This window comes from Xiphias gladius, chromosome 12 (assembly GCF_016859285.1).
Source record: "Xiphias gladius isolate SHS-SW01 ecotype Sanya breed wild chromosome 12, ASM1685928v1, whole genome shotgun sequence".
Lineage (NCBI taxonomy): Eukaryota > Metazoa > Chordata > Actinopteri > Istiophoriformes > Xiphiidae > Xiphias > Xiphias gladius.
In genome coordinates this window covers 6,645,350-6,670,999 of record NC_053411.1, presented here as the reverse complement: position 1 = coordinate 6,670,999, position 25,650 = coordinate 6,645,350, and the positions used below count along the sequence as shown (strand labels likewise).

Below are 25,650 nucleotides of genomic sequence, written 5' to 3'. Positions count from 1 at the left end.
CTTCCCCCGTTTCAGCTGTACATTCCCTCAAAGGTTAGCTTTTTGGTCTACGGCACAAACTGACATGTCAACTTTTTTCAATAAATTTGAACTCGACACAAGAGACTCACAGATTCAAGACAGATTTATTTTACCCCCAGAGCAAAATCGGTTAGTTGCAGCTAGTCCATTGAAATGAATTAATAAATGCAGATGTGACCAGGCCTTTACGATTAAAAGAATAAATGTGAAGATTTAATGGAATTAATTTTAATATTGAAAAAAAAAAGAAACTGAAAAAAAGAACTCTGTCCTGTTGTTTTTGGACGGTTTTTTTCACCTCAAACACAAGTTTTAACATTTAAAAGCTTACTTTAACCCCTCTTTGTACCTTCACAAGGCTGGTTCAGTATGTCCTTAAAATTATACTCCAATCTCACTCACTTTCCTTTACTCCATCCTTTGTCAGTGGAATTGGCCCACTTTTTTTTGAATACATTATGAAACACAAGCAGCAGTGTATTTATGTTCTTTTGCAGACAGCACTGGGAGCATTTTAAATGCATTTCCATGTTATTCCACAGAAAAAGAAGGGATGCAAAAGCATACTTTGATGTGGTAAATAGTAACCAGTGTGCGGATAGCATAATCAGGCAAATTTTTAGGTGCAAGTACTCTAGAAAGCCTAGTTGCAAAAAGATTGACTACTTGCTGTTCTGCAATATAGATGATTATTTCTTATTTTAAAAGGGAGTATGTAAACCGATATTTCACATAACCATTATACCTGTTATCCCACCCTGCTTCAACTCACCATCTTTTTAGCCTGTGCAACAAAGCCTTATTCACTTGCGTCATCTGTAGTGCTTTTCCTATATCTGCAGGGTTTTCGTGGCTTTTACAGATGTTTAAATCCTAACGCTAACCAGCAGGATAGGTTTCATGCAGGTACGGGAGATTTAGCACTCTTTGAGCTCACACAACATCCTTTGGGTCCTGACGGAGTTATCTGAAGCCGATCAGCAGCCCTTTGAAACGCCACTGTTGCTGGCAGCCACTGATGGAAATGTCAAGGACAGGCAACATCATGCATGGCTATTTACTTATATGGATATTTCTTTTGCATGGTTAAATTAGCAATTAGAAATGGTGGTGCTAGTTTGCACGCTGAAAGCTGTTTGCATAAAACATCTATCTATTAATTACTTGATGGGAGTGTTTTCTTATTTTTTGTTGAGCTGTTGTGAGGATTCATCAACCAGATAAATCAACTGGAGCTGAGCGTGTTGATTCATTTTCAAAACAGCAATTAGGCCTGCTGCTGCTCTACAGCTCTGCAGCTTTCACATTGGTGTGGGAGATAATAATAAACAACTAGGTATCAATTTTTGATGAGAAGAAATCAAACACCAAAGATGACGATAAAAAAACAGCCATGGCAAAAATTGGACAATTTGAATTTTTTGGCTTTATCTGCCGCTGGTTTCCAGATCAGATGGGGAGCCTGACAAAGTTTTGTTTTTCTTTTAACTAGGACGACAAAACTATAGCCTCTCATGACAGTTTACAGGAATAGTTGTAGTATGATCATCTTGTGACTTCCAAATACAGGTGCACGTTTGCTAATATCCTTTATTGTCTTCAAAAAGGCAATGTGAGCTCAGCAGAGCTGTTCAGCAGCGAAGGCTGGCAGAACGTGCTGCTGGGCTGAGCTGAGCAGAGAGTCTGTTTTGTGTATTTTCTCTTTGGTCTCCTGCTGAGGCAGCTGCTGGCAGCAACAGTGCTCCTCAAGATAGACCAGAAAGTGTCCCGTGATCACCCAGCATAGGTACGTACATGCTTTACACAATCACAAACACACATTGATTAATGAAGATTTTATCCTCTCTCAGCTCAGAATAGAATCACTGACCTACTGCATAGTACAACCATCAAATGTCAGACCTACTCCCAACCTACATCCCTTATCACGGTAATTTGCAATCTGGATCACAAATATCTACCTACAGTGAAGGTGTTTTACTTCTGGTGACTGTGATTACATGTCACCCAACTCCATTTCTACTCACAATGGTGCTACTTCTATCCACAGTGTTGATATTTATACACACATTAATGATGCTCGGACTGTGATGTTTCTGTGGTAATGATTTTCTACCAGTCGTCATGACGTTTACGTGCCATGAAGACATTTTGTACCTCTGATGATGTGTTTTATCCTTCAGGTGGATACTTTTATACAGATACAGTCACTCTGTGTGGAGTGCATTTGCACCTGGATGACTAATACTTACTCTAAGTCAAATCAAGATGCAAGCTTAGTGGTCACACAAAGCTGATCATATTCTGATTGCAGTGCATGCTGAGCGCATATATAGAGTGTGTTTTTTATTATCCAGATAAGATTCGGATTCATTTTGCTATTTAACACCAGGGGTAGGCATCACAGAAAGAGCAGGAAGAAGGAAGGAGAGGAATAGTCCACAAATTAGCTACAAAGGGAATTGAGATCAAGGTCTCCTATCCTAAAGTCAAAAGCAAGGAATCTAGTGCTGCTTTGCTGGATTGCAGGATCCTCTACTTATAGACAGAGGTAGCTTGTTCAATAATCTCAAAAATCATCCTTTACCACATTTGTGCAAAATTCTCTTTGGTGTTATTACAGGGCATAAATCAAAGTCATAGGTTTGTTAATCTGCTGACTCTATGTTGGGCAAGAATGTGACCTTAGCATGGTGAGTCTGTCAGCAACAGCACAACACCCCGTGACCAGGAAGCCCGACTGGTGTCTGTAGCCCCAGGGGAGAGCATCGCAGCTGGGGAGGAGCGCTGAGCTCACAGCCTGTTCTCTGGTTAGACAGAGAGCTGCAGTGCAAGTGAAGACATGGAGGAGGACGACGAAGAGAAAGGCAGGGCCCAACTTAATAATCAATTGGCTATGAGTCATAATAGAGTTTACACTACTTTGGCAAATTCATGCAATTATGAAAGAAAGGCTGGTATCATGGATGTTTTTGTTTTTTCAACACTACCAAGGCAGAATTTCTACATGTTGTACAAAATATAGCCTGTGACTTGGTCTCAACAGTGCATCAAGTTTGTCTCCTGCGTTTAAAGCCTTTTTTTTTTCTTGCTTACTTGCGGTCTGATTCTGATTCTGTGCTAATGGAACCAGTATGCTGATGATGACAGCCAGTTATTGCTACTGGGCTAGTTTCCAGAGCCATTAACCCCGAGCACCATCTTTACTGGACACCATCCTCAAGTATCTTACTATTCAATGTGATGAATAAAATTTAGAGAGACAGGAAAGGGAATGCTTTCACCGTGTCTGAAACGTTTTTGATACCCATCTGGTGGTTCTCTAACCGTGTGACAGCAGATATTAAATATTTTAATTTCCCTGGGACCCAGAGAAACACTAAGTTTATCAAGCCCTGGTGCCCGGGTCTGACTTAATCATCATCTCATTCGGGGCTCTGTAGTAGTAATCACATTAAAACTTAATTTTTTTTTCAACAGGAACATTAAGATAGAGAAAGAAGAGAAACCACTTGAAAATGAGTCCCTGCTAATAGTATTAAAACCAGTGATGAGTCTCAAGTTTTTACAAGATGCTTGTGGTTCGATAAACAACCAATGTTTAGTGAAAGGCAAGGTAGTTTTGCCACTTTACAGAGGACGAACAAAGAAGCATTTACTGGAAAGGCGTTTTATGAAATAGACCTTGAGGGGAAAAGTCATACATTCTGTGTTTTTAAATACGTAAATCCATTTTTATAGACAAAATTCTCCACTGCAGTACAGTGCAACCACTTTGGTCCAAGAACACTGTGACCAGAAAGGGGTGAAATGCCTGTATATGTGTGTGATTGTGTACATGCATGCGCACCCACTGCTGCCCTCTGGCCAAACATGAACACACTGTAAAAGGAATTACGGGGACCCTTTATCCTTCACCCACCCTCTGTGGATTAATTGGTTGCCTTGACCATCCCTGCTGCTTTTTTATAGGTCAGTTCCTTGTTCCAGATCAGTTCCCTGTCTACTAGAGCATCACAAGGATAGTGTAGTCATCTCACCTCAACATCTACTTATCTCTGCCTGTATTCCCATATTGCTATAGATATCGCTGAGCATTTTGTTGACTGAAAAAAAAAACCTTAAAATATTTATTATTTATTTCAACCTCAGTGGTTTAGCTGCAGCATGTTTCTGTCTCAGTTCAGTGCATACTAATAGCTTAACTGAGGGTAGAGAAATATTAGCAGCAGTGGTTCAGTTACCAAGATGTGACCCTCTGGGAATCTCAGAGTGTATTTGGGGTTTCGGAGGTCAGGGTCAGTTACAGAACAACAGCCCTATTTACTGGGAGCAAAATCACTGACCTGGCTCAATGACTCTTCAGCAAGGCAGCTGCTTACATCACTGCATAGGGTGTCAACAGGGCCGCTTACAAATACGGTAAAATCATTACATACCCCGTCATGGGTTGAGGCCAGTTAACTATTCTGTGATAGGAAACTCCACCCTCCTGCATAAAAGTCGGACAAACTACATGCTCATCCACTACCCCGACTTCCAGGCCCTTAATGCCTTGCTACATAAAGGGGACTCAACATCCCGCACTGGCTGAGGGATACAGGTCTGTATTTTGCAGAGGAATTCAGCAGTGAAAAGTTCTGTTTTTGTTCTTCAAAACGTCTTTAAACCTGCCTCATATACTCACACTGAAAAAAAGGTCAGGGTGTGCCTTGTCCTGTTGTTCCTATTACAAAAGGTTATTTTTTAAAGGCTGATATATTTCACACACTGCTGATGACAGATCTGCAAAGATGCAAGCTATGATTGCATTAGTGGTCGATTGAAGATACTGTTGATGGGGAAATCAGTATCTAGAAGATTGGTTAACAGCTAGAGAAACTATACTGAGATCTCTACATGGTGCTATACCACATGCATAGTATACAGTAGATGCACTAAACTTCTGCAAAGGAACTGACCTGTTCCAAGGCTCGAACCAATCAACTGAAAACATCCTCCCAGCACTCACTGAGGGACATGAAAGGACAATCCACCCCCTGTTACTCTTGCCCTCTTACATAGTGATATATGATGTTCACCTCATTTCCCCCAACCTGCTTCATGTTTTTTCTACTACATTTAGCAACTCCCAACATTTTCCATGATAGCTTTTTCGGGGTCCCGACAAAACTGAGAGCAGAAAAACGTCTAGTTGTTCCAGTTACAAAAGAGTCGTTTTAGATGGCGATATCTTTCACACACTACTGATGACAGATTTGCAAAGACGCAAGTTGTGACTGCATTGCATTGTGGTCGATTGAGGCTAGGAATCAGACTCACAGAATCTCCCTCTGCTATGATGGATTTCTTCTGTTTTGATTGTTGATATTCGTCCAAAGTATTGAGGCTCTTACTCTCTAAGACTAATATCTATGTAAAGCTATGTTAACTGTTGATCATTTTAAATATGTTTTGCTATTAATCTGCATTTTAGCTGTACTGCAAATTTACAATTTTGTAAATCCATCTGTGGAAATAAGAAAAATACAGAATCAAACAGTAAATGGATCCATAAGAAGGCAATGTACGCTCCAGCACCTGTTTCTTGACTGTTTCAGGGTGGATTTTACACTTTCTGCTGCTTAGCATTTTTTCTTCACTCTAATACGCCATGTCGCTCTGTGTCTCTTTCATATATCAGCCTGAAACTGCGAGCCAGAATGAAGCTCTTGCTCTGGGCTTAAAACGCAAGAGATGTGCCATTCTTAACAGGAGTAGTAGTTCAAATTAACAATGGGAACGGGATTCCCTGGAGGGCAAAACACCCACAACTCTGTCTACACTTGGCCCACATACTGCCCGTTACAGACTTTCCCACACCAGGCTTTTCTCTTGTGCCGGTGCTGCAGGATCTTACTATCAGTTCCTCCTGGGGATCCAGAAACAGTGGTGCAGCAGTGTAGCAGCCATGTGATAACTGGCTAGCAAAGTCTAGCAAGAAAATATCTCTTGGAGGTTTCACTTTTGCTAAACAGGGACAACTGTGGCCATAAGTGGCAAATACATGATATTGTTAAATACTAACATGTAGCATAACAGTAGCACATGTATAGAAGAGCCATAAGGTCAGTCAACTGACTCAGAAATGTCAGTTACACAACAACATCAAGCTTAAGCTTGTTTTTTTTCTGAAAATTGAGAGTATGCAGAGCTCAAGGTGACATCTTAAAATTTCTAAAATGTCCAACAATCATCCAAAACCTAAAGACTTTCCCTTCAAAATAATATAAAACAGAGAAAATGAGCCAGTCCTCACATCTGAGAAGCTGAATCCAGAAAACATTTGGCATTTTTGCTTAATAAATTGCCCTAAATTACTTAATTAATAATTACTAAAATTGCTACCAGTTAGTTTTCTGTCAATCAACTAATTGATTAATGAACTAATCATTTCAGCTCTTGTTTATTCATGTATCTGTTCCTATCCTGGAAAAAGAAAAAGAAAATCCTATTTTTCTGTGACCGTCCACTTTCTCTAACGTCATCAGGCCAAACCCCACCCAGGCCTGTCTGCGGACTGAGCAGGTAGGCGTATAAGAACTGCAGACGGCACTATGTTTGAAAAAGAAAGCCAGCGGGTCCCACATCTTTGCATGCTGTCGTTCTGAGAGGATGCTGAACAAGATCATACAGAGCAAAGTGGCCTCTGTGTAGTAACAGCAGCTCTGGGATCACAGCTATGGCAACAAAAGACCCGCACATGGTGCAGCTCTGACCGTCTTCACAGGGATGTCATTTCTTCCTTCGTAAAGCCACAATTTGTACAGACATGTTTCTTATTTTGTGTGTTTTTGTTTCAGGTTTTATTAAACAAGGCAGCTTAGAAGCATGCTCCACATCCCCTGGCCTGTCAAGGGGGAAGGCCTCCTGACAACGGGACGATGGTTTTCCTGTCTCCTCATCAACCGGTCGAGGGGACAAGCAGACGCTTGACAGCGCTGTGTTTAATGAGTGCGTAAGTAATTGGTCGGCACCAAGCTCAGTGAGTCTGAATACATGAATTTGAACTTGAACCTTTGGACAACCCCATTCCTCGCCGCCTGCGTGAGGCATACTGCCTTCCAAAAACCCACGCAGAATTTCATATTGAAAAAGATCACGATGCAAAAAGTACTGCCTTAGTTTGTAAATGTTGCTGTGAAACCTGCGTTTTGAAATGACGCATGCTGAGGCGATGATTGTTGGTAGAACTTTTGATTAACTGGAAGGAAAATTTTGCTGTTTCTTACTGACCTGTTATCCCTCCTACAGTATCATTCTGCAGTTATATTCCCTTTGATCTTCTACTGTATTAACTAAATATGAGAAGGTGCAGAACAGACCTGAAGAGATTCAATCAATCGATTAGTCAAGTGACAGAAAACGTATATGAAATCATTTGGATATTTGACCGTTTTGAGTCTCTATTCAGTTTACAGTGGTTTGAATGTAAACTGAATATCTTAACAAGAATATCAAAACAAGACACCTGGGGACACTGTCTTGGACTGTGGGATACTAGGACGGACATTTTCCACTGTCCAAAAAAAGGTCAATTGATGTAGAAAAATAATTGGCAGATTATTCAATAATGAACATTTCTGTTAGTCCCAGTGCAGAATATTGCAACAACAGACCTTAAAAAAGTCCAAAACCAGCCTGTCTCCTATCAGTCAATAAATCAAAGAAATTGCTGTCACCTCTGTCTGTCCTCCTACTATCTGACAGACAGGACAACATCAGTGGACACCTAACAGTAGAAAATACAGTACACCAATAGACCTCCTACACAGTACTGATCAATGGGTATATTATGTAATGCCAGGGCACGGTTTTCACTTTAATGTAGAGGTGTTTAAATGATGATGAATAAAGTGGGAAAAGTGAGTTCATGGTGTCATTATGGGACTTTTCACCACTTTTGTTTTCACTGTAATACTCCTATACACCGATTGTGTTGTTTCTGACATCGACCCACGGGTTGGCTGCCCTGGTAAATCAGTGTCTCACCTTTGAGCAGGGGCAGTGGGGTGAGCTCCACCTGGGAGCTCTGGTAGCGGAACTGGGACGAGCTGTGGGACCTCCTCTGCCGGGCTCTGCGCATGGACCTGCGCGGGAAGCCGTCCACCTTCTCCGCGGACGGCACCGAGAAGCTGGTGGTCGGCGAGGACGGGCTGGACGGAGGCAGCTTGGTCGTCTCCATGATGGCGGTGGTGATGCGGCGGAGGTTGTGGTGGTGGTGTTGATGATGGAGGCGGCGACGCGTGCGTGCGTGCGTGCGTGCGTGCGTGCCTGCCTGCCTTTGCGCGTATGAGTGCGTAAAGAAGCGTTTAAGAGGATGTATGGGTGAATGGAGGAGAGGATGGAGGAGTGGGTGGCTGTCTGAATCACAGACGGATTATCAATTGATCAGACTGAATAGGCGCTCCAGGGGTGGTGGTGGTGGAGGAGGAGGAAGAAGAGGAGGGAGGAGAAGGAGAGGGGTGAGAGAGGGAAGGGGGTGGGGGTGGGGGGTAAAGGTGCAGAGGCGGAGGAGAGGTGAGGAGGTATATTTTCTGGATGTCCAGTCCCGTGCTGTACGCCTCGATGTGTCTATCAGAGCCGGACTGGAAATGGCAGCAGCAGCAGCATCAGCAGCATCCCTGATTCTTCCGTTATTCACGCACAGATGAAAAATCGCTTGTGTATCATCCCCGTGGAGGAGTAGCCTGTACAGCTACCAGATGATGCTCAGACAGGCGCGTCTCTTCTCTCGCTCTCTCTCTCTCTCACACACACACACACACACATACACACACACACGCCTCTCTGCTGCTGTATTGGCGTCACACTCAGACTAAGTCATCGGCCTAGATCGGGATATTTATCTCTATAACTGATCATACAGCTGAGCTCCTGGTGTAAAGAAAAATCACCGGAATCGCGCACAGATAAAGTCTCCTCCTGTTTATCCACATCAAAAACAATCAAGCGGACTCCAGGTCAGTTTTATAGCTTATTCTCCTGGAGGATGCTCCTTATCAATAAAATCAGTGCTCGGTCCTGGCGGTGGACGATGATATGATAAAATCGTCAATCTGGGCCCAACTCGGCTGCCGCATCACTGTTGTCCTTCTCGCTCGTTTTTAACGGATCCCCTTTCGTCCGCCAACACGGCCGCACCTGCTTATTGTTTTCTTTTCTTTCTTTTTTTTCTCCCCCCCTCAGAGGTTGACAATATCGTTCTGGTCGCGTCTTAAACCCCTCCACACAGCCTCCTCCTCCTGCTGCCGTCCTCCGACCGTATCAGGGCGGGGAAACCAACGGTCCCTCACCGCGCCGACATGTGCAGGTCCTCCGCCAGCGGCCGATGCAAACGCCGAGCCCCGCCGCTCCGTCTCCGTCTCCGTCTCTACCCCCGCGGCGAGGGCAAGAGCGAAGGAAGAGAAAAAGAGAAAGGGGCCGCTCCTCCTCGCAGCGGCAGCCTGGGGTGAAAAGACCGAAGGCCTGGGTTGTACAATAGCACCTCGTCTATGTCTGTCAGGCTGACGCGTTTTTTGCTCCTGTCCCCCTTCTCGGTTCCCGTTATCCGGTCGTCCTACGGCGCCCCAGAGAGCTGCGTCAAGGAGCGTGGAGTGAGTCAGGGGGATACAGGAAGTGAGGCACCCCCGCTTTCAAAATAAAACGAGGGCTCGCGAAAATAAAAGCGCGTGTTGGTTTATAGAAACTGACTCGTGGCCGGATTAAACTGGGGGAAACGCGAGCTACGTGGATCCGAGAATATACACAATTTAAGCATAGCGGAACCTGTAAAGGTCTTAGGCTAGATTTTGATACAGAGCCCTTTCAAATCCAGAATCAAGATCAGGTAATAAGTCTCATGTAAAGGGTGTTATCACGGCATTTGATATGTTGCCTCAGTAACCCCCATATTCCCAAAAAAATCATATTAATGTACCATTAATAAACTTAACCAATTGCTGCACAGTGAACCTAGGGCTTTTCGGGGCCCCTGGGGGTCATTGATACAGTTGGCAATGCTGACCAAGTTGGTATCCCAGCATTACATGGGCCTAATTAAGAGGAAATAATCAAGGATGTCAAACGCTTGCCTATAAAACCTGAGCCGCAGAGATGATCTTGCCCAATAACACTTATTCATGCTATTTGTTGCAAACACAGCTCTGCTGATATTTCCGCCAACAGTGAATTTGAATTAAAAAATGACAAAAAAATATATATATCTATATTTGAGGTGACATAAGTAAGTACTCTGTCCAGGGAAATGTGGATTGATATTCTATCTAATTCCTCTAACCTCTTTGGCTATAACCTAAAGTATGCCTGCGAGCCGACAGTGTGGTGCTTACCAACATAACAAGATTTCTTGAGAACTGAAGGCAATCACACAACATTACTTCTTGTATCGTGGTGCAACCTCACTAACATCTCTTTTATTTTCATTGTCCGGATTCTGCATCTACCTGCATTCAGGCATTCAACAACAATACACCTGCAGCTGTAGTCCTATATCTGAAGGGACGAGTGATGACAGAGAAATATTTGTTGCAGGATATCTTAACTATCTTCATGGGGATTTAAACATTAGACTGAACCCTGAACAAATCCTCCACCATGTATTGAAAGAGAAGGGGTCAAGGTCGTCTGCCAGGAGCAAGAGGGCGTTTGTTATGTTTTCCGTTTAATGAATCTGCCACGTTTGGCCATACTTTCGTGTTTCAGTGAAAACTTTACAAGACGGGTCCATTAATAAGTGTTTTATTTTGAAAGCTGTGGCCGGATGCTCTCATATCTCGCTCTTTCTGACTTGTAACGGGTCCCCTCAACCTATAGGTGGTGCAAGGAGAGAGAGGAATGGGGCTCCTCACTGCGGATGACGCTATGGGATGGACTTATTTATTTATTTGCCTTTATTTATGTGGCCTGGCTGTGCTTCTTAAACCCGCTTCATTTCAGAAAGATGCATCATTAGTGTCTCGCGCTCCTCTGCCCCCGCGGCATCACCCCTGCCAAACCTCTGGCTGCTGTTATGAAATATTCGCTCCTGTGCTCCAGCTGCGCACCGCTTTGACGCTCGCCAGTGTTACTGTCTGACCCCCCCCCCCAATTCCTCCCGTCCCCTTTCCCCATTTTCCTCGCTTCCTATTTGAGGTGAGCGCGTGTGTGTGTGTTGTTGTTTGTGCGTGTACGCGGGGTTGTAGTTGGCTTTGAGGATCAAGTCCCATCCATTGTTCTTCTCGCCACTAAGCCACTCTCTCTCTCTCACACTCACACACACACACACACACACACACTCAAAAGCGCAATCATCCACGCGCTTTCATCTCCCTCTCAAAGTCACACCTTGGCTGCAAGTGAATGTGTATTGCTGGTGTGTGTTTTTGCGCTGCCAGCCTTGAACCCTCCTTGTTGCTCCTCTCACCATAAACACACTCCAGCTTTATAATCGCATTTGCAGTACCAGGGCGTGCGTAATAGTATGCGCCTGCGCCCCATTCCCCCCTCCTTATATTCCTCCTCCTCCTCCTCCTCCTCCTCCTCCGTGTTGTGTCGCAGGTGAGCTCAGCCGGTTGCTTTATGGGAAAAACACCGGGGGGGGGGGGGCAGTACTGTGTATAGCGCTGTAAAAGGCTGGCGGTGCCGACGGCGGAGGGGACGCTGCCGGCCTGCTTCACGTTTGCTCTCACCAGAGGTTATTTCTGCCGGACTGTTAAGGACAGACAGAAATCCAGAAGCACTGGTTAACAGCAGTCTACAACTCTATTGCACTCTATAACAACTGTGGGCTCATCAATCACAAATCCCCTCCGAGCCCAGATTCAGTCTGGTAACATTTGTTTAAATTCTCAGTAAACAGGACTTAGAATCTACGGCCGTGCTCTGCGATAACACACTAAGGCAGAGCAGTGCTTTGAGCTAAATGCCAACGTGCTGATTTTACACGGATAGGCTATAATGTTTACCATTGTTACCATCTGAGGTTGGCATGCTAGCTGCTAAGATCTGCTGATTAGCACAAAACACAAAGTACAGCTGAGGCTGATGGGGATGTCAGTAGTTTTGCAGATATCTGGTCATAAAACAAAAGTATTGGGCAAATTAAAATTTTGAAAAGTCAGGGGATCACCCAGGTTATTACAATTCATCCTAACGGGAAATGAACGTGTGTAATACATTTTTATTGCAATCCATGCAGTAGCTGTTCAGACATTTTACTCAGAAGCACAAGGGTCAATTATAGTGTTATTAGAGGAAAAATCAGGGGGTCACAAAGACCACAAACATTTCACGGCAATATATCCAATTGTTGGTGAGATATTACAGTCCGGACCAAAGTTGTGAGACCATCGACCGATGTTTCCGTTGACACGGCCAAGCCAAAACCGTAGCTAAAAATTGTCTATATTTAAGCAACAATCTGTAATATTGTTTTGTTCACAACAGTCTACAAGCTGTTAAAGTAAGCCGTGAATTCTGCTGAATAATGTCACTTGTGGCCACATAACATTTACGAGACAATGTTAAAAGGCTATTAACAGTTGCATATGTCGAAAAGATTCCTCAATATCTATGTACACAGCGAAAATTAGCAACCATCAGCTACGGATCATACCAGACCAAATGAGGCTGTAGCAGCAAAACGCTGGGGTGTATTGAACTGATCAAGTTTGTGTGTTTTATTGTTAATGAATTCAGCTTTTCATTTGTAATTTATGTGTTATTTCATCTTTCAATAATTACATACTGTTACTTTAACTGTAGTTATAAACTACTCTATATTAGAATAGCCTGATATATTACAGATAGAACAGACTTGTAGATTGAAAAAAAAAGTGAAAACGTTTGAATAAAAAAAATTGTATTTGTAATTAGCTTTTTTATTGCAATCAATATTTTAGCATAAATATATAAATCTAATCCATGATAAATACAAAATGGTCATAACTCGCACACACACCCAAAGTCCCACTCTAAATCAAAAGCATTTCCTATATAACTATAGATATACTGTATATAAAGCAGAATAATTACATAAATCATCATCTGAAAACAACAAAATCGTCAGCATAATACAATCACAGCGCAAGATCCCAGTTAAAAAAATAAAAAAATAAAAATCCATTTCCTTATAACAATAGTTCCTATAGCCCATTTTAGCAGCTTCTTTGTCCCCTTAGTGTTACAGGGAAAGGGAGTCAAAAGGAAACATTTATTTATTGCTCTCATTTGACTCATTTTAACGAGCACAATGAGGGGATTATCAGTTATACAATCATTTTTATCATAGCTTTAGACCCTCAGGGGTGAGGATGTTGGTGGGCCACCAGATCTGTGCCTCACTCGATCACCCTCATCATCATCATCATCACACTTAATGAAGCCTCCCTGAAGTAGTAGTAGTTACCACAAATAAGGGTCTTGTCACCAAAATTGAAATCATGACTGAAATTACCACTAGGGGGGCCCCTAGAGGGCAAAAATGAGCTGTAGGACCCTATTGACCCTCTATGGTTGCAGTATATGCAATGTGAAACCAGAATTTAAGACAGATAAAAAATACAAATACCAAAAGTACGAAAAAAAACCAAATGAACTATCAGCAAAATGACTGATTTTAATTTTTTCTTGGATTAAAATATTGCAAGCCATTAATAAATCATCTGTAGCAGCAGCAAGACTGTGTGCAGAGAGCGTGTGTTGAAATATGTATTTTCAATGAGGTGAAAAAAAGAATACATTTTCCTATAATTAAATCATGATGACTGTAACTTGTAGCCAACATGCAGGCTGTGTGGTTAACTTTGGCACCGTCATATGTTCACACTGCAGCTACGGACAAAGATGGAAATTTCTCCTGATGGCATTTCCTTGATGTTGAGAGGGGGAAGTGATTACTCCAACCCAATCTAAAATTACAAGTCAAAGTTTCAGATGTTGAGTCAGTTAAGCAAGAAAGGATTCTCACATATTCAAAACTGTGAAAATGTTTGCACTGAATATAACTACAATGGTTTGTAAGCTATGGACTCAGACAGTCTTGAGAAACCGTAGGAAGGCTTTACATAGTTGTCTGTGTTCTTTGCTGTTATGAAAAGGAAACTCCACCGTTTTCAGATATAAACATTAGATTATCAATCATGGGGAGTATTACCAAGCTTTTGGAAACAGTTGTATAATGTCTTCTGTGGCTCTGGAGGAGCTTGGCCGAGTCTGAGAAAATGTTCCTAATGATGTCATGGTGATGTCTTCAGCTTGGAGGATACAAATTTATATCGGAAGGCCTGGGTTTGAAAAACATTGGTTTATTTTCCCTGGCATGGAGGGTCTAATAAAACATCATATTGGTTGCATGATGGGAAATTAATTGGATCCAGTTTTGTTGGAGCTTAATCCATACAGGAACTAAACATCAGGATATCTTGGCCTCTGCTGGATGTCCACCCACCTGGATGTCAGATGTGAATATCTGTCTATAAAAACCTTGCATTTTACAGTTCTTGCTGTAGCTGGTCTGCACTGTATTTTGACGCCTAACAAGCTAAACAGCTGGGTTTTTTGGAAGATGCCTGGGACTGAAATAATCAGAGTTCATTTAAACATCTCAAAACATGTAAATTAAATGACAATTTCAACATTGCGATGCTGGTCCTCCTTTGCCATGTGGCATGTAGTGCTACTGATTACTAGTCCCATTTAGGATCCAATCATTGACTTCCAGGAGCTCAGTAAGGGAAAGGTCACTTGAGGGATCACCGAACGGTGGCAGTGAAGGCAGAGGTTGACAGATAAGTCCGTCAGAGCTGTTGGAGGTAGTTTCAGAGACGTTAAGAGGACTCGGGATGGTGAGGAGGGAGAGAAGACACACGGGATTGGGTGTCATTTGCTGTCTGCAACTTGGCTTTAATGCAAAGGCAGGGGCAGGAGATGGCTCTAAATATGCCAAAGGTGATACTTTAAAGGACTGAAGAGCAGGATCTTGAAGAGTTGACGGTAAAAGAGTACACAGCAAACTTGAATTGTCTGGATTTCCACTGTAGTGACCTGGATGCAGCTGGGGCACATTCACGGGACAACCTTGTGCTACTAGACCTTCATTTTCTCCTGCTAAATGGCAGTAAGGGGGCACCGCATTAGGTGAAGCAGTTAAAAAAGAGGTTTGTATAATGGAAGACGCATCCGATGTGCCAGAATTAAGAGTAGAGAAACATGCATTTGCCGGCACAGAAGAAGTTTCATGGATGGCCTCTTGCCCACATTGAGGCTGAGCAGCTGTGGTGGGGGCGATGGAGGGAATAGGGGTTGAAACAAGGCTAGTGCAGGCAGCCGTAACATTTGTTGGCCTAGAGGTAATTGGAGACTCTTCACTAAACAAAGAGTGGGGAGCTGGGAATGTGGAAAACGAGAATGAATAAGGAACAGTATCAGGGCTGGAGGAGGATTTGATGGCGACTACAGAAGACGAGCAAGAAGACAAGGCTAATGTTGTAGCTGTTGGAGCAGAGGCTGAAGATGAGAGATGAGTATTTTCAACACAGTCAAGGGTTTGAAGACCCAGGCTAGAGGTCAGGGAGGTAGACATTGAAGGGGTAGTAGCCAAAGAGGAACTTGAGGCCTGCGGAGCAACTATAGGAGGGCTTGAACTGGTCTGACGAACAGCTGAGGGGGAAACTGAGAGGTGTGTTGTTGAACTGGCGCTTGACCCAGAGGCTTTGAGGCGGCAGTAAGGTTCATGATTCTCCAGAGCTGTCGTATAGCGGTGGAGGTCTTTTTTCAATGCAGCAACCTCCTTTTGAAGGGCTGAGTTTGATCGCTCAAGACATTGAAGCTCCTAAAGAGAAGAGGGTATAGGGTAAAAGAAAAGTAAGAAAGCAATAAGGGTGTAGAAAAACGAGAGATGAACATGAGAGGAGAAACACACACAAATGACAAATTGTTAATGTCAAGTTGAGTCAGGTATATCTTCAACAAACCCCTCAGAGTAGCACTCATCAGCCATAAAAAAAATGGATTAACGACATACATCAAAAGAAAATAATAAATACCATCACATCCTGCCCACATATGACACCAGGCCTGACTTTTGCTGTAATAAAACACTACAGACAGGCAATACTAATAACACACTTCTTAAAGAGTCTTTTCGAGTGCTGTAGAAAGTACAACAGCCATAAAGCAGATGATGTGGGGCCAAAGTCAGAAGGAGAACTGAAATACTGCTTGTAAGTGACAGCAGTGCAAGTGCAGCATGAAAGGAGATGGTAGGTGGTAGAGAGATGATTCCCTGCTGATTATTGCAGTGTTTAGTTAGAACAAGACTAGGTCAAAATCTAGTTATACAGCTGGATCGCCCTTTATCCGTGTTCTTCTCTCCTACTCTCTGCGTCACATTTACAGTAATTTAATACATCTGAATTAGCAATAAAGTTGTTCTCATTTACATGTTTTTCTGTTTCTGTTGTCAGTCAACGGAAGAAGTATGAAATAGAGACTGAAACGCGGCCCATTGAGACAACACGTTAACCAGCAGTCACTCCCAAGCCATTTCCAAGCTGCTGCTCTGCACTGCTGAAATCCTGATTTTATAACAGCAATGTTGTCTTACAAAATCAACACTGCTTTTAACATAGACTGTGCTGTAATTTCAGCTATATTTACTCATATTTACTTATATATTTATTAATGATCCCTCAGAGAAAAAGTTAGAAGCTCATTCATGTCTGTGTCAGCTGCCGTGCAGTCAACTGAATGAGACACATAGAGAGGTGTACCTGCGGAGGGAAAGGCCAACGTCTTGCTTGCGGGGCAATACTGGTGACTCTCCTCTAAGAAAAGTAGCTAAGGTTTGTCCAAAAAGTTGCTAGATTTGTCACTAGGTGCTTCTGCGAAAAAAAAGCCCTCAAAAGGGCTGTGAGAGGTAGGTAAATCTAGCGACAAAGGCACAAAGATGGCAACACTGCCTTTAAACGCTCACCTAATGACGCAATAGAAACTGTTTGTGCCAATTAATTTTGAAAGAGCAACGGCCAATGGGGAAATTCCAACATCTGACCGGCCAAATGCCCCTAGGCCAATGGTGTAACTTCATCACTCAGTCACGCGGCATTCGCATTTCTAGGGCTGGACTTGCTGTTGCAGTCCAGCCGAAGATAAAGAATTAAAATGTGGCCAGAAATCTTAAAAATATACCTTGGCCTATTTAGAGTTTTTGGGTTTATCTATCAATAAGCTTTTATGGCCCCCAAGTTTCAGTGCAGTCTGAAAACACCTCTTCTCCACAACAGCCTGTGTATTCATCTCCATTGAGCATCAATGACCATAAAATTCATACTTGAATACCATATAGAAAAATAGTGTTTCTCTTCGGTAAGATTAAATTTCTACTTAATTCTTCTTAAGGTCACAAAGGTCAAGGAGTCACAGTCAGAGTAGCAGTAGTATGCAGATGTACAACATGTGCTGACCCCGAAACCATGAACTGCTGACACAGACTTGGTACTTTTTGTAAGTTAAACTTATGGCAGCGATGATTCTTCAATTTGACCTGAACAACAAACAGAGAGCAGAACTGAGAAGGGAAGAAGAAACAGAAAGTTAAAGTCTGGATAGCATCGATAAAGAAGACAAACCCATTCACATATTCAGTAAACACTTATCCAATCAGTTAAAACAGATAGGAGATGATATCGGAGGAAAACAAAGCAGCAAAAGGGGGGAGGAAAATAAAGTGCTGGACTACATCTTAGTTGGGAGCGGTGACTTATGGAACCGCAACCTGACATTTGACATGAGCAAATCAGATGTAGTGTGTTAACTAGTGAGCTTTAGAGGTGCTGGTAGGTGGATTTTGTTACCTTTCGACAAAGTCAAAGGTAACACTGTTTCTGGTCCTTATGCTAAGCCAAGCTAACCAACTGCTTGCTTTTTAGCTCAATATTTAGGGCATAGAGAGAGTGCTATCAATTTTCTCATCTAACTTTCCACAAGAAAGTAAATTTTATTTCCCAAAATGTCAAATGACTTTTTAAATATAGTCAATAATTCTTCTCATCAGAAACAAAATACAAAAAATTGTGATACTTTTGTTAAGCAGATCACCAAAAATTCTGACTGTATTTGGTTCTGAGTTAGCTCTGATTTGAAGCCTGAACTATAAGTATCCCTCAACACCATATTTGAAAAATAAGTTTTATTAGTTTTTCAGTGGTGCATACTTACTATTGTATCACATCCGATCAGAAACTAAAGTCAGTGTCTCATAAAGGCCATAATGTTCGTTACACTATCGGTGGAATTTGCCCCTCGGGAGAAAGAGGATGGAAAAACAGAAGTGGGAAGGGTTGTGTGTGTGTGTGTGTGTGTGTGTGTGTAGGTGTACTTGTATGGGTAAAACATTGTGAGGAACAGTTTGAGTTTTAAACCACTGGAGGGAAGACATTTCAGGAAAGTGAGGACATTTTGGCCGATCCTCACAACTTTAAAGGGCAATTCAAGGGTTAAGACTTGGTTTTCGGGTTAAGGTTAGAATCAGGTTTAGGGTAAGGGGCTAGGGAATGCATTATGTCAATGAGTGTCCTCACAAAGATAGAAGTACAAAAGTGTGTGTGTGTGTGTGTGTGTGTGTGTGTGTGTGTGTGTGTGTGTGTGTGTGTGTGTGTGTGTGTGTGTGCGCGTGTGTGTGTGTGTGTGTGTGTGTGTGTGTGTGTGTGTGTGTGTGTGTGAGAGTGTGTGTGTGTAGAGGGCAGGAAAGGGAGGGCCAATGGGAGGGCAAACCAGAGGGAGCCTTTCTCCTAAAGCAGACTGTTTACAAGAAATGGCTAGTAGCACTCTGTCACATTACACACACACACACCACTATTTACACAGCCTGTATGTTTGACTGAAAGGGAGCTAGGCAGTGGCAGTCGCAGGATGATGGTATAAGGAGAGAAAGAAAACAAGAAATGGTTGTTTCTAACCTCATGAAGTTCGTCGGCTCTCTCTGTTTGTTTACGGCGGGACTTTCTGGCCGCGTCTCTGTTCTTCTCTCGTCTTTTTATCCCCCTTTTTTCCACCTGTTGTCCCTCTCCTTCTCTCTCCTGTAAGAAATGAATGTGCACACAGGTTGTCCACAATCATTACAGTACACACTGAGTCTGTGTGTGTGCCTGCTTCTCTTGCCTTTTTAGGAGCAAATCTTTTCATAAAGGGGGATATCAATAACTTCTTGAGATTGCATAATATTTTCAAAAAATGTCATGGTTCATAAGGTCATAAGACAAACTTATCACATGAATTGCCATGTGGTTTCCCAATTCAAGCAGGTCAATAAAGAAATAACAGACCTGGACGTGGATGGAGAGGAACTTGCAGCACATGATGTTACAGTCAGGAGTAAAGTCAAGTTTACAAAGCTTTTTTATGACCAATAAACAAAGGTTAGATGTCAAATGAAAATTTCTTCATAAAATGGACCCAAATTGGACTAGAAGCACAAATTATTTTTTCAATATCAAAAGTTTACCCAAAATTTCAGGTCATCTGCAGTGAAGACAAGATTACATTGGGTTTATTTGGAGGAAGCTTTTGTCAAAAAAGACTCAGAGAAAGTGCCCTCAGACACAGTAGGAAGGAGAGCTTGTCAGTACATTGGTAGTGCATCCCCCTCGTACCCACGTTCGTTGCTACTGTTCACGAGGTTTTCTTTGTTTCGTTTTTACATGTTTATGTTTTTCTTTAAGAAATGAGATGTAGGTAAGTTTCCTTTACCTGTATGAGAGGAAACCTGGCTACAGCTAAGTGAAGATCATAGTCAGACAAGATAAGTGGTGCTAACTATTCTATGGTATTTCTAATTCTGAAAGAAGTCTCGTAAAATGCTACAGTGGTAGCTATAGCCATTTTTTGGTCACCTCTGTCTTTTTAGTCCACTTTGATGTCCACCTTTAGGTCCATTTTAATGTGATGGTATGTAAATTGTCTGATTCCTAATGGAAAATACTACTAACAGTCTAATCATAGGGATTTTACGTATGCCTACGGGGCTCAGTCGTGGGTTTATATTGATATTAGAGTGAGTTCATAACAATACATTTATTTACATGTTTTGTTTTTTGGTTTTTTTTAAACAAAAGACAAAGTGCTTTATAAAAGACCCAAAACAGGGGTTTTCTGGTGGACTACAGGCTGGAGCAACCTTTGTTTGCCACTAATCCCCCCTCCTCTTCCCATGTTTCTACATTGTCAGCTGTCCGATAAAGGAACAGCGTTAACATCCGTCAAGGGTCGTGTATGGTTGTGACAACATGCTATATGACTTGATTATAATCTACTGATTGATTGATTGATTGAATGTTAAAGGAGAGAAGGGGGTCTTACCGATCCGGCCGTGTTGCTGTTCCACTCCTCAGCGGACAGGGAGCTCGGGCTGTTCAACTCGTAGCTGGTGTCCATGTATAACGGAGACATCCCCCCTCCCTCTCCCGCCTGCCCCCTCCCTGCGGCGGACCGGCTAGCCCGTAGGTCGGAAAGGGCTGAAATCCTCACCCAGCCCGGATCATCGGCGCAGCATGCCCGCAAGTGAAACCACTGACATCCAAAGTCCGAGGGGTGGCGGCCGGCCGGCGCTGCCCGCCGCAGCCTGGACTGAACTTTGAATGACCCAGGAAGAAAAGGGGGAGTGCAGGCTACCGAGCAGGTAGTTGCTGTGGTGCAAACCAATGCCCGCTGGTTGCTTGGTGATTTGTGGATTCTGTGGATGTGTTGCCCGAAGTGAGGCACCGACCCGGGGTGTCCGGAGGCTTTTGAGCGCAGGAGGCTTGGCATTCAACAGCCGGTGATGCAACATTCTGCCCTTGCTGCTTTCACTTTCTCTTTATTTTAAACTGACCCATGGCGGATCAAGGGCGACGCGGGGGCCGTGCTGCCTTCAAATGCAGGTTGTTAGTTTCACTTTCCGAGCCCGTGTCGCTACACTGAAGCGCTTAGAAAGCAGAAACGTTCCGGCGTTGACCCGGTGATTAAAAGAAAACAGCCTTTTCAAGCGGCCACTGTTGGTAACTGATATAAAAGTGCATTATTCCCTTAGTGTCAATCAGCTACGTTGTCCGATTGCGAATGTGTCTTCAACTAGAGTATGACTCCTAGCCGAATATGTTCGATAGCACGTGAAGGCACCGTAAATATTGAATGAAACAGACGATTTGAGACCGGAACAGCCCTGAGCCGATGACCATATTAGGAGCGTGGGTGCAGGGAGTTTCTGAAAGCGCTTCTAACGGGAAACTGACAGCTAAGCCCCCAGAGGGCCGCCAACAGATTCTGCCGATTCCCAGCAGTGACTTTGGTAATTTATGGCACAAGTAATATTTGACTTTTCTCCATTAAAACTGTCCCTTTTTTTCTTCTCGTAGACTTGTCCTACAGCAACGTGTTCACTTACCGCGCCAAACAATGGCTCCGAAATCTGGCGGCGGCGTGAAAGACGTCCCAGCCCTCCCACAGCTGTAACTCCCGTCTTAGGTATGAGTTTCATTCCCACAGCCTTAATTCTATTCTCTGACACTGCGTGTAAACTAAGCTGAAAAGATGTGTGGGAAAAAGTTTGTTTTGTTTTGTTTGTTTTTTTATGAATGAGGAAAGTTTGAAAAATAAAATGGTTTGTAGGACATCTGTAGGAGGAGGTTAAGATAAATTCTTATAAAGTCAATGCCAGATTGTCCAAACTCTGTTCCAGCCCTCTGTCAAAAACAAGTTGTAGTAGCTTCACTTTGTGGCATGATATATTTTCAGTGATGAAGTCACACCCAATTTTGCTGCACTCTGTAAAATACTATACTGAAATAAAGTACTTGACTGAATTCAATGAACTAATCCATTTTTTTTTTAAACACACATTGTCCATTTACTAGCTTTTCCTGGAGTTTTCAACTGGCTCTCCTGGATTTTTCTTCCGACAGGGACCGAAAGGGTTACAGTTAATATCGTTTTGTCAAACTACTATTTCCGAGGTGAAGAATGAACATTTCGCACCCTCCTGGCTGAATGCATAGCATGTTTTCTATTCTATGAAAATTGCATCAACTATATGATCGTATACTGCATGTATTCAGTTTTTATTTTTGGAGACACGTCCGTCTTTTTTTTCTGCATATTTTTAGAGACAAGCTTCGACAGTACGAACATCTCCTCACTGCCTTAAATGTTATTCTCGCAACGGACACACGGGGGCACCGAACACACACAAACGCGCAGCTCCTCTACAGCACGGCCACACCTTAAGATAATCGCTGACCAATCAACCGGCTTCGAACGTTTACCAAAACCAATCAACGTTCGCTCTTCACCAAAAAGACCAATCGGTGGCTAGGCGAGGCGGGATTAGAGTTACAATTGCTTCCTACAACGCGATGCTGCTCATGGATACCGAACATCTTTCATATTAAACCGTAAATCTGTAAAAGTATCTATTTCAATAACGGCAGCGGGACAGCGCTGCGATGGGTTTGCTGACGATTTTGAAGAAGATGAAGCAGAAGGAGCGGGAGATGAGGCTTCTGATGTTGTATCCTTGTCTGTAACGGTTTACTAGCTTAGCTGGGAACAAAGTAGCATTCATGTAGTAACGTTACCATAACTTTACCTGCGTCAATAACAGAAGAACCAAGAGCAGCCGTTTATAGCCGATTATGTTTAGATCATGTCCGGTCTTGTGATTGGGAAGTTTGATCTCTGCCTTTTGTGCTGTATCATGCTACCTTGCTAGCCATGGAGCACCGTAGGTGGACTAGCAGTAAGTGGCAGTTAAGCTGTCGGTAATGAACTATTCAATAGTCCGGTGCGTCAGGCGAGTTTATTCTTTAACCCGGCTCGTGCAGAGGCCTGGACAACGCGGGAAAGACGACCATCCTGAAGAAGTTTAACGGCGAGGACATCAGCACCATCTCCCCGACCCTGGGCTTCAACATCAAAACGCTGGAGCACAGGGGGTAACACACACACACACACACACACACACAGCAGAATTACAGCATGAGATCACACTCATTCATACAGGAATGTTTTTTTTCTACCTTACATCACACATCCTGCAGAGTTTCTCAAGAGGTCATTTCCATTGCAGGTATTTAGACAGAGTCTAGGTGGAGAACAGCTTCTCCTAAGTCACGAAATGATACGTGGCAGGAAAAAGGCCCATTGCTCAAAGACATTTTCTGAAATACTGGTGCAGTTTCTTAAAACATTGAGGGCAATCGGTGCTTTGTGTTTGTCTCGCAAAAAGTCCCTCATATGGTCCCCAAACATACAGTACTGTGCAAAGGTTTTAGGCACCAAAAGTAAAGTGAGGGTGCTTTCAAAAATAATGTCCAGAATGGTTTTAATTTTTCAATGACCTTCATACAGCACCAGTTCTCCTAGGTACACTTGTGCGCTGTCTTTCTAAGGTACTTGGGTCCAGGCATCTTGGAGAACTTGCCTCAGTGTCTTCTGTCTCTTCAAGTAGTCCCAGGCTGGCTCCATGATGTTGAGATCGGGGCTCTGTGCGGGGGGCCAGACCATCTGGTGCAGGACTCCTGTCTCTTGAGACAGTTCCCAATGCCTTTGGCTGCGTGTTTGAGCCCGTTGTCACACTGCAAAATGAATATAGGACCGATCAGACACCTCCCTGCTGGTTACGGATAAGAAATATAAACATCCAAAGTGCCTAAAACAGTAGCACAGTATTGTAACTGTCAAAATTGATTACTTGACTTAAACACCGAGGAAAAAACATGGATATGTACTGATTAGGTAAAGTATCAGTTGCCAAAATTGTTTTTTTTTTTTTATAGGACCCCCCGTTTTTCCACAGTCAGGCTTCCTGTATTTTTCCTAGCCAGGGTCCGTTGTCAAGCTACATTTTTCCAGTCTTACTCCACAGACCTCATGTTCTTGTCTCTCTGTGTGTTTTCTAGGTTTAAATTGAATATTTGGGATGTAGGAGGTCAGAAGTCACTGCGTTCCTACTGGAGGAACTACTTTGAGAGCACAGATGGGCTGGTGTGGGTGGTGGACAGTGCAGACAGACTCAGACTGGAGGACTGCAGGCGGGAACTCGGTGCACTGCTGCTGGAGGAGGTATACTAAATTATACACACTGGTGCCATAACGGTATCTGCAGGATGAATTCAGTCCCCTATAAGGGGCCTTAGGAGGTATTAAAATATCAAATTTCATTTGTGAAGGTCTTGAATATTTTTTTTTTGCCTGCAGTAGACCATAACATTAGGTACAACTTTGAGCTGCCAGGAGACAGTTACTACTCAAAATAGACAAAGTATCGATTTCAGTAAAAAACTTTAATGAATTTTGAATTATTTATTTTTTAATTGGTTAATTTCTCCTTATTATCTGGGTCCAAGTAAAGCCACCCCCTAGACAGAAAGACAAAATGACCACAAAGACATTTTGTCTCTCTTTGGGATAGTTTTGCCTGTCTTTGTAGTCTTAACCGAGCTCTGACTTTTATAAAAGAAATATTATCAGTGACTGACCCCTGACCCCTGCATGCCTGTTCAGTAGGGGTAGAGGTCATGTTAATTGATTATATTACAAGGGAATGCCGTACCGCAGTACTGACAAAAACATATGTCAGTAAATTCATAAATAATTGTAGGCCTTATTGTTTTCTGTAATTTTGATTGGTGTGACTGTGAAAAAGGTATTGAAATACTTTGTGGTATTAAAAAAAAGTCTTAATTGGATGAACACTGCAGAAACTCTATATAAGGAAGCTCATAGGGTTTAGTGGTTACTTTTTCAAGGATAACCTGGTAGGAATCTACACAGAGGGTATGAGTGTAATATTTAATGGGCTTGCAGTATTTTTTAGATCAGAGAAGTGGGTTCCTGGATACATGAAACTGGCAGTTACTCACTAACCCCGACGACCATCTCTATAAATATGACACTGAATGGTTTGTCTTTGCTGTAGTAGCAGATAGTTAAGAGATTTCATCTTACTGTGACATTCCATCAATCTGAGTTTAATTTGAGCAACATGTCTCATTCCTGAAAACAATTTCTGGAGGAGTAAACACTCAGAAAACCAGTGTGAAATCCAAATAGTGCTCTATTTTCAAGTTCAGGAGAGTATCAAGCTGCCGTTAGCACGTCAGTGATTATTTGTTCGTAACATGTCCGGTATCATTCTGTCCTCATCCTCTCCTCCCTGCAGAGGTTAGCTGGTGCGACACTGCTGGTTTTTGCCAACAAGCAGGACTTACCAGGAGCACTGTCAAAAGAGGCGATACGAGAGGTGAGACTTAAACACATACATTGCAATGATTCCTTACTGTATTTAACTAATGTAATGGATTACAATCGTAATAGAACTGATTCAAATTCGTTATATCACACTTCAGTTTTCCAAAAGTGTACATCACTTTCTTGTTTTGTTCCTGCAGGCACTGGCTCTAGGTGAGATTAAAAGTCATCACTGGTGCATCATTGGTTGCAGTGCAGTAACAGGAGAGAATCTGTTAGCTGGGGTGGACTGGCTATTAGACGATATTTCTGCGAGGATCTTCACAGCTGACTGAATGTGTGCTCGTGTCCCTGATTTAAAAAAAAAAAAAAAAAAAAAAAAAACGC

The 25,650-nt window shown here is 42.8% G+C and overlaps 3 protein-coding genes across 4 annotated transcripts in view; 1 reads left to right on the top strand and 2 right to left on the bottom strand.

Annotated features, from left to right (window-relative positions):
* The window catches only part of ppp2r5b (protein phosphatase 2, regulatory subunit B', beta), a 35,050-nt gene extending 26,805 nt beyond the window's left edge, over positions 1–8,245 (bottom strand). Inside the window, exon 1 of the mRNA XM_040141629.1 lies at positions 8,053–8,245. Coding sequence (XP_039997563.1) covers positions 8,053–8,245 — 193 coding nt within the window. The remainder of the gene's footprint in view (positions 1–8,052) is intronic.
* Positions 8,246–11,679: 3,434 nt separating this feature from the next.
* On the bottom strand, positions 11,680–21,433 carry batf2 (basic leucine zipper ATF-like transcription factor 2). Of its 2 annotated transcripts, none has more exons than XM_040140405.1 (3): positions 20,398–21,433; positions 18,999–19,118; positions 11,680–11,749 (listed from the first exon to the last, which is right to left on the bottom strand). In XM_040140405.1, the coding sequence occupies exons 1-3, from the start codon at positions 20,842–20,844 to the stop codon at positions 11,726–11,728; spliced, it is 591 nt and encodes a 196-aa protein (XP_039996339.1). In that variant the 5' UTR covers positions 20,845–21,433; the 3' UTR covers positions 11,680–11,725. The 2 variants fall into 2 exon arrangements, with proteins under 2 accessions (XP_039996339.1, XP_039996338.1); XM_040140404.1 differs by lacking the exon at positions 11,680–11,749 and adding an exon at positions 12,892–15,871.
* A 938-nt stretch (positions 21,434–22,371) lies between these two features.
* On the top strand, positions 22,372–25,647 carry arl2 (ADP-ribosylation factor-like 2). Its single transcript, XM_040140403.1, has 5 exons — positions 22,372–22,582; positions 22,896–23,006; positions 23,973–24,135; positions 25,235–25,315; positions 25,464–25,647. Exons 1-5 carry the CDS (start codon positions 22,518–22,520, stop codon positions 25,596–25,598), a joined length of 555 nt encoding a protein of 184 aa, XP_039996337.1. The 5' UTR covers positions 22,372–22,517; the 3' UTR covers positions 25,599–25,647.
* Positions 25,648–25,650: the final 3 nt, after the last annotated feature.